At 31.0% G+C, this 10,000-nt stretch overlaps 1 protein-coding gene across 9 annotated transcripts in view; it reads left to right on the forward strand.

The window, feature by feature from the left end:
- The window catches only part of chb (CLIP-associating protein), a 41,872-nt gene that overhangs the window by 7,180 nt on the left and 24,692 nt on the right, over positions 1-10,000 (forward strand). For all 9 annotated transcript variants that reach the window (XR_004837921.2, XM_035864223.2, XM_035864224.2 and 6 more), the window contains exons 2-4: positions 7,217-7,322; positions 8,963-9,134; positions 9,242-9,418. Coding sequence is in view for 8 of the 9 variants with exons in the window: in XM_035864223.2 (XP_035720116.2) it covers positions 7,217-7,322; positions 8,963-9,134; positions 9,242-9,418 (455 nt within the window). In the remaining variant the exon portion in view is untranslated. The remainder of the gene's footprint in view (positions 1-7,216; positions 7,323-8,962; positions 9,135-9,241; positions 9,419-10,000) is intronic.

The following is a 10,000-nucleotide window of genomic DNA, read 5'->3' on the forward strand; positions in this document are numbered from 1 at the left end:
TCTTTGCTTTTTTCAAATATATATATATGGTGACAAAATAAAAATCTAAAAATTTGAAGACCATATTATGTCAAAACTGTGTTGTTTAAATACCGCATTATATGAGGTTTACCTCGTATATAATCAAAATAATTTACTTATGTATATTTTTGTAATTAATAGGAAAAAGAAAGAAATAAGGAAACAAAATTCACTTACATATTTATAACTTATATACGAGTATTGAAATATTGACAAGTTTTCTGAACAAATTCAGTCAACTTTTATTTAAGAAAAAGTAAAGCGAAGTTACTGAAATGTTAAAAGGAGTACACAGATATTGAAACTTAGAGAAACATCGATGTATACTTTAGTGACTTTGACAGTTTTATCCTAGTATTAGAAAATCGCTGAACTTGTCAGAACTGATTTCGTGTCTTAAATTAATAATTGTAAGTGCTATGCACACGTTCGTTAAAACGGAAAGCACTTATCGTCGTTCGCTCCCTTTAAATAATGCTTCATAACAAATAATCTATGAGATAAAACAGTTTCCGGATACTCAGGCCTTACTACTCTAACTTATTTAACTTTATTTATTTCATTTTAATACTGGCGTTTAGAGATCACTCTATTTATTTTGTCAATATTTTTATTAATTATAAAAATAAATATTTTTTAAAATAAACGATCAATATATATGAATATTTTGATCAGTATTTATAATAAAATATCATTAAGTAATATAAGTGATACGTATAAATAATTAAACGTCAGTGTATGTGTTTATTATAAATGCTAACCATCTGTTTAAAATATTAACAAGTTATTACATTTACGATTATCTCGATTAAAATATTGACAATTTTTGTATTAATCGGTTTAATATATTATTCAGTTATATTATATAATATTATTTTATTATAAATATTGGTTATTTATTTATTAAAAAAGGTTTAATAAAAATATTGAACCAATAAATAGCAGCCTTTATCATACATGCAGGCTCAAACGCAACGAACACATTTAACATTGACGCTAAGGATGTTTTTAAGTATGACATATACACGCAGGTATGTAATAATTAGAGACGGATTAGAATGAAATCCGAAGCAAGCGAATCTAATTATCTATTTGTAGTCGCGAATTAGGAAAATTGTTTTTAACATACTCAAGACGAATGAACCTTTGATCAATCAAGAATCATTTCTTCTTCCCTTTCTCTTTTTCTCTTTCTTAAAATTATCTATTGGTTTTGATTGGAATTATAAATCGGCAGAATTTAATCAAAGCTACGAACGAAGTAACATTTAAGATTAATCAGTATCGAGAATCCATCGATGAACGAGATAATTAGATTCGACGCAGAGAAATTGTCGGATATTAGGATCCACCAAGGATCAAGGTGATAAATGGTTTCTGCCTTAGAATTAGAAATGGAACATATAGCAAAATTTGAAAAGTCACAAAAACTGCCTTGATTTATTAACAAATAATGGAATTTGTATTGATATGTCTAAGTACGATGTATTAAGCTAATGGTAATCGCTACTTATCAATTAATTCTGAACTACCAGACATTTAGATTTGGTAATAGTAATACAATGATAATTCAAATAATGTATATATACAATATAAAATAGTATAATAATATAATCTTAAACTGAGTACAAAAGAAAGATTATCGTCGGCATTGTTTTAAACTAAGCATCAATAGCACCGTCTCCATTGTTTATTAATCTTTCTCTATTGGAATAGGGTAGAGCCCATTTACGGGTCTTTTGTACGTTCCGTTGGATGTTTTGACTGATAACACGAGCACGGCGTTTGTCCGCGTCCGGGTATATTTCCGTCACTCGGCCAAGCATCGAGTGCATCGATGTTGTCCTTCTTGATGAGGATTAGGTCGTTCACCTTGAGATCTCTTTGTTGGTCTATAGCGTCATTTGGTTCGAATATTTAACTCCTTTGAATATTTTTCGTACAATCTTATCCAAAATTATTGTTTGAGTTTTCGAATCTATTATCATATTGATAGTCTAATAAAATATGCTCCGGTATAACCCCACCAAATTTAGGAAATGAGTAGATGTAAGGGTTTATAAATCATTAAAATCGGAAGACAAAGCATTTGAATTAAAGAACGTGATATATTAGAATATCTTTAATATCCCGTATCAAAATAAAAAATTTTTTTGATATTAGAAGCTTGTTAAAACATGTTCTTTCATAGTTCGTACATTATCAGTTTTGTTGTGATAATAACTGGGTATAAAAATCTTAACAAATTAAATACTTGCGAATATCTGTCTCTTTGTAACTATTTTAATTTCTATTTGATCGTGCAGGCGACGATATTATTCTTGGAATTCAGCGCAGGTTCCGCATTTCTATTCTTTTCTTCTCTTTTTGTATTCGGCTCATCAAGGTGCACTCAACAAGGTCCATTGTTGTCTCGTTTTTTTAGTTTAGTCACGAGCCGCGTGCTTTTGTTGTATAGGCCTATTGTTTCAAATCGAAAACGCCTAAAATCTAGGTAGAGACGATTAATTGATCTCTCTGAATGCCATCACTTCATTAAATGTTTTGTATAGTCAGTTAAGGGATCATTCGTACAAATGTAATTCGTTAATGCTATCGGCTAATGATGTGGCTAATGTAATGGATATATTCCAATCCTCGTTGGATGTTAATTGTTGTAGAACCGTAATCGTGATGAAGAGTGCTGATATGGTACCGAAAATCATTGTATATAATTAATAGGTGCCTACAGGCTCGTTCAATTCGTCACGTCAAAGGATCCGCTGTTCGTTGTCACGAGGAATTTTTATTTATTAAAGGTTTGAATTGTCGCTGGTGATTTTCATTTCATCATAGTACAGCATCATTTACTTTATCTAGAAAATGCCTTCATATGATCTAGTTCCTTATTTTTCTACGCATAAGATTTAATATCCTTGTCTATCTAACTTATATTCCAAAATGTTAAATCTTTGAATCGTGGACAAGTTTAAATCTCTAAGAGAAAGTTCTGTTGACCGTTGAATGATAATCTGACGACTTAACGTCCATTGGTATCACTCAACATATTCTTCCTTGGAAGTGTTCTCCACAAGCTAACTCTTTCATCGACAGTTGTTACTGTTCTGAACATTCTCACAATTCCCAGAACTTGGCCATTTGTCTGCCTAATTTCTTTCGTGACAAAAGTTATTTGATCGTTCCTTCTGTTGAACGGCAATGAACTTTGCCCAAGGTAAATCAACTTAATCGTGGTTTTTGTAATTCGCTATGCTTGTTGTTCAATCGGATTTGTCCGATCTATATCACTTTGTAGAACATACTATCCTAGCAAAAATCTATGTCGATGCCGGTTTATGTAGTTCCCGATTGACCAATTTGAGATGACTTGGTACATTGATAGCCGATCAAATTATTTATCTTTATAGCAACTTACCGGTTATTGTCAATAGTACCAGATGGTTAGTATCGGCTATGAAAACAATATGTTTAATCTGTCTTATTGCGTTTATTTGCTGTTTCTTTTTTTTGGATACGCGTGATTTTTTAATTATGAATCTAATATGTTTGGTACACACATTCACAACTATTCCCAATTTATTGAATAGTTTTCATATAGCCCGTATATAATAGAACTCAATTGTGATTTTGAGTTTAATAATACGTGGGATAGATGATGTTGTCTGTTTGCATCTGGGTTGCATCTATGATCTATATGCGAGCCTATTCGTGGACAGCGAAATTTTTGATTACTGATCTGACACGAGCGAAACTGTTGATTGCAACGGTGCTATTGATTACTATTCTTGTCCCAATACACGAGTCTCTTTATTCTTGTTGATCTATGTCGCAGTAACGTTGTTTGAAGATTGTTATTATGCTTTTCGTCAGTCACGTTCGTACAATCACGTGGTCTACACTGTACGATCAATTGATTGGCGCGTTAACAATTGCAACATACTCACGCACGTTTTGTCTGTACTACTATTCGTACCTTCTAAAGAACTCATAGTTTAGAATTGTTCGCAATTTTATATGAACTTGTACTTAATGTACAAAATGAACACGCGCTATCGCCTGACTAGTTCCTATGTACAATTGATGCGGGTGTTCGTTTCGTTTCGTTGCCCGGAACGTGTCATTAAAACTATACCATTCCGTATAATTTCCTTTGAACGATTTAATGTCGGATTGAGGAAATATCTCTTGGTTCGTTATGTATTGACCGAACCATGGAATTGATGTAACCTCGTTGTTTAATGTTGTACCATATTAGAACCTTTAAATTATTAAGTTATTAAGTTAGTAAATTTATATGTTTGTTCTGCGATCTTTCTAATATGCAATTTTAATCTTGTTTTTCAAATTCGTTAGGGATTTTTTCGTGATCCAAGGATTTTTCTCTATATCAATTTGGAATATTGACGAATCTCTCTCTTCGACTTTTATTTAATTGTTCTCGGAAGCTTTCGAACTTATATACTTTTCATAATTTTCTCGTAAAAATAATTTCTTACACAAGTTATTTAATTGGACTTTGTATGCGTACTAGTAATAGTAGTAACACTTTAACCTTTTCAACTTATGTTAATGTTGAAAACAAGATCTCGTAGTTGTGAATAATGACATATACTGGAATTAATAATTCATTATTTGTGAAAAGAATATTTACAATCGTGGAATACAAATTTATTTATAAGCTATTTACATCTTGTAAATTTATTATATGCTATTTAGATTTGATTAATCCTAAATTGGAGCATATCTATGTAATTGTCGCGATACCATTCTTTGATCAATGCATCCGGTAATTCTTGATAAATTTCTAGTTCCTGTCAATTGATCCTGATGAATTTTATATGCTATTTCATTCATAGCTTCGATTAGATGAAAAACGTAGTATTTTCTTGATTCACAATTCGACAAGAACATTAGATAGTTTTAGGAAAAAAAAAAAAGAAATGACAATTTAGGAATAGTTTGTGTAAAAACTAAAAAGATATGGATGAAACGATCTTTAATTTGTTTGAAGATGTACATCTCGAGTATATTTAAACAATTTCCCTAATTTGCGATCATCCCTGATCAAATGTGTTTGATGCGTTCAATCCTATGAGTCCAAACACGTATTATCTTTTTTACACTATTATTAAAGATATTACGTAAACCTAGATCCAAAAAAGAGACGATTTTTATGATTTCTTTTTTGCATGTAAAAATTTATTTCATTAATAAAAAATCATTAAATATGTTTAGTAATACGTAGTTCGAGGAATATTTTCCTTAACAAAAAAGGAATTAAAACGATCCGTTATCTTTTTGGAGTTATCTTTGTCGAACTAAACAATAGTTGTTTTGTAAGCTATTTGCGATTCCAATAATATCTTCTCAGGCTGTTATCAAAGTTGAAAAAATAAAACAAAAAGTTTTTAAAATACATTAAAAGAAACCGATTCTTCATTAAACCGATGTTTCATATTTTCATTTTATAAAAAAATATGAGTGATCTAATTTATCATGCGATTTTCAATAAAAAAAATTCAATTTTAGATAAAAATTTAATGATTAAAAAAGAAGAAAGAAATTATAGCTTTTAAAAAGAAATTTCCGTATAACAAAGATTAGACAACGAATATGACAAATAATTCAAATTTCATTCAAATCGTTACGATAATCTTCAAAATATCATGGGTACCAATTTGAAAAACATAATTTTAAGAAAACAATGTTTTAAAGTATAAAATAATTTTACATGTCGATATCTTCAAATGTCTGTAAATTTGTCGCTGTTGGAAATTATTTAATGAAATTTTTTAGATAATCTTAAAGGATAACATTATTGAATATAAAATATTTTTGTAAAATCGACTTTTTATTTATTTATTTTTTTCTTTTTTATCTTTTAAGTCACTATGTAATAACTGAGCGAATATTGATAAATGTTTTCCGTCTTATTGACAGAATAGAGTAAACGTGCCTATGAATATGTCGATAACACACGTGCGCATATATCGCTTTCGTTTTAATAATACGATTTCCGGAATAAACAAAACCCCTAGTGAGAATTGTAAAGGGGTGGCTGTCAAGGGTGTTAGAAAGAAAGTGGGAGCAGGATTGGAGGTGGAGGTGGAGATGGGTGATGGGTGTGGAAGGGGAGTGAGAGCGTTGCACCGCTTTCTAGATGAGAAAACACGACGAGTACCGGCTTTTCGGTGAGCGAATGAAGCTCCCAGACGAAACATAATTATGAGAAAGAGGGAAAGTGCAAGAGGGTTGCCTGCCGCGATTTTTCAACTTTAAGGGAAACTTATACGAGGGTTGCTCCTTGTTCGGATCAATACGGTCTCGCCCTCTATCGCCGTCGCAGTCGCTACCACTGCCGCCACTGAAATCTAACATTTACCGACTCCAATTCAATTACGTTGCATCGATAGCCTACCACCCCCATCCCCACTTTCACCTTTCTTCCGTTCTCCGCTCATACCCCTAACCTCTCTTTAATGTTTCACCATGATATTGCTACCCTTCCGGAGACGATACTGTCCGCTTCGGAATTGGTTATTGTTATTAAAAGAACAATTGAGAAACTTGAAAATGTGAATTTCGAATAAAGAAAAACAAATTACTTATTATTTATTTATTTATTTATTTATTTATTTATTTATTTATTTATTTATTTATTTACTTATTATTATTATGATTTCTATTGTTAATGTTGTTATCAGAGATGAATGTATAAAATAAGACTCGATGAGTAATGTTCGAATCCTGAAATTTGATTGAAACTGGTGTAGATAATGCGAGGGAAAAATAAATAAAAAATTAAAAATGTAAAAGAGTCCTTTAATAACATCTTTTTTCTCAGTCTAAAGAATAATATTTATAAAATTTTATATAAATTTTATATAAAAATAAGAAGAAAAAGAAATAAAAAGAAAAATTAACTTAGAAATAATGTGTAAATGGGTCGGTTGTATATCTGATTAATTTTTATGGGTCATGTCAGATATAATTAAATGTCTTTTGAAATGAATCGAAAGAATCAATTTTAATTGATCGAGTTAAGTTCAGATTGGATTTAATCTTATTACCAGTCATCATAATTCATCGTCAAGTACTAACATATATATATATATATATATATATATATATATATATATATATATATATATGTTATCTCGAAAATTGCTGTTCTCCTACTTCTTTTTCTTTACAGGTCGTTCAAAATGGATTGGAGATCCTTACGTACCTCGCCGATCGGATGGGTCATGATTTCAAGCCTTATATTCTTACTGTAATACAGCCAATGATAGATAGGCTAGGTGAGTACGAAAAAAGCCATTGATTATAATAATTCAATTTTTCAATTAAAACGTTTACTGAATCTTAGCTTAAAAATCAACCATATATATATATATATATATATATATATATATATATATATTATATTTTTTTTTTCGACGAAATCGTTATCATAATTTCGTCATCCAAGGTGTTTGTTTCCGTGGAATACTGCGAGTACGGTCAAGGATTTGTTAATTAGCCCCACCAAAGACGTACCAATGCTGAATCATCGTTAATGACGAGATGAGTTCCAGATAGAACGAACTCGAACGACGTTTTAAAGGACTTTAACGAGGTTTAAGACTATGATAGATGTCGACCCTTATTTGTGCACAAACTCGGGGTCTCTCCATCGGTTTTTCTTTGTCTCTTTTAACTTACCTGTACTATACGATGTTTAAGGAATTCGATTTGAAGGAGATTTCAATTTTACTTCGATACTCACCTTTTTTCTTTCCTTTTTTTCCTACGGTGTATTTTTATTCGTTTTATTCGTTTTATTTGTTTTCGTTCTGTTTTTTTTCCCTCTTTATAAAAAAAAAAGAAGAAGAAAACCAACAATTTTAGTCGAATATATAATATACGAGTCAGCATGTTTTCTTCGCGTAAAATCAAAGGTGAAATGTTTTATGGATAGTTGATAAAATTTTAAAAGGCTCGACTAAGTCTCATGCAGATGTATGTTAGTGAGTCAAGGTCTAAAGTGAATTAAACGTAACTTGGTTGAGGTTAACTGGCATAATCAGTAAATATGGTATACCAGTTTCTAGGTAATTAGATAAGAATTTTCTATTCCTTTTACATATTTCTTTCTCTGCATTAATCCTGTTATCTTAAAATTATTACTGCCTAACTTTCTAAGATATGATCGCATAAAGCGTGAAACAAGTTTTTCTCATCTGTTACGTTCTATTACGTTATATTACGACGTTATTTTTTCTATGATATCTAAGTCCTAATTGTGCATACGTACTTTACATATACATATCATAACGCAGAGATAACTACGAAGAGAGAGAGAGAGAGAGAAAGAGAGAGAGAGAGAGAGAGAGAGAGAGAGAGAGAGAGAGAGAGCCCCGGTTTATTTATTTTAAAGGTACTTGGGTCTATTGAATCACCGTTTATTTAATGAATTAAACACACATCCATTATCTTCAACGTCGACCTCTCCCTCGTTTTAAATCTAAATCGAATAAAGTAACGTCGCGCAATTCAAGAGAGCTTATTATGATAATTAGTACGGAAGAGATATGTACTGTGAGAAAATTTTTCGTTCTTCAAATTCTAGACCGAGAGAAAACACGTGCGTGAAAGTCCTTCATACCAAACACGTGTCCGTAAAGAATGCCCATACAATTCATACATTATGTGTGTAATTTACAATATATTCTAATCAACAATCTACATCTTATAATATGTATACATATTATTAAAAGCACGAACAACAATATTTCATTTCCTTATATTATTATTATTATTATTATTATTAATATTAATATTAATATCGCTTCTTAATCAAATTCTTTTCATTTATTTATTTGTTTATATCATATTTATTTTTTATTCTTTTTTCTTTTCCTTTTTCTTTTTTTTTTTTTTTTTTGTTTTTATGTAACAGGTGATAGCAAAGATGCGACCAGAGAAAAGGCACATTTGGTCCTTCTTAAAATCCTGGAGAAAGGTTGTTTGACACCCCAACAATTATTGGACAAATTTCGTCCCGCTTTCACCCATAAAAATGCAAAATTAAGAGAGGAAGCACTGGTCTTGTTAACGACGACATTAAACGAGTAAGTTGCGATAATAACATTATCGATTATTTCGATTAACATAAGTTTATTGTTCCTTTATTTGTTGTATATATGTATTTTTCATTTTTTATTTTTGTTTTTCCTAGGCATGGCGCAGACGAGATGGCTCTATCCGGTGTTATTCCCAATATCGTCAAATTACTCTCGGATCCGTCCGAAAAAGTTCGTGAAACTGCATTGAACACATTAACGGACATGTACAGGCATGTTGGCGAGAGATTGCGCGTCGACTTGCAGAGGAAGCACAATGTCCCGCAAGCAAAGTGAGCGAAACGAGAGAAATCGATCTTTGGCCCCTTGCCTGCATTAATTCGTTGAACGGTTACGCCGTTCATTCGTTCGTTCGTTTCTTCGTTTGTTCTTTCTTCTTTTCTTTCAACTCGAGATTTTGCGGTATCATATCTAATTTCTAATGTGGAATCACCGATATCCGTTCGTTTCTACATGATGAATTTGTCTGTAAAAAGTGTTAAAGTATATGTAGTAATATTTTCACTTTTATATGTAACACCGCATTTATATTCGTATAACAATTTTATATTATTGTTGTTGTTGTTGTTGTTGTTGTTGTCGTCGTTGTCATCGTCATCGTCATCGTCATCGTCATCGTCATCGTCATCGTCATCATCGTCGTTATTGTCACTATTATTCTTGTTATAATTATTGTTATTATTGTTTATGCCCATAAAAAATTATTAAATGTTTTCGTAAAATCGTAGCTTAGGTTGTTAAAAAAGTAAAAAGAGAAAAAGAAAGAAAAGAAAAGAAAAGAGAAAGAAAGAAAGAAATAAAAAAGGGAAACTATTCTTTGAAGAACTTGTTATCTTTAACAGGATCGATTTGAA

Source organism: Vespa mandarinia, chromosome 6 (assembly GCF_050613455.1).
Source record: "Vespa mandarinia isolate Hongniang chromosome 6, ASM5061345v1, whole genome shotgun sequence".
Taxonomy (NCBI): domain Eukaryota; kingdom Metazoa; phylum Arthropoda; class Insecta; order Hymenoptera; family Vespidae; genus Vespa; species Vespa mandarinia.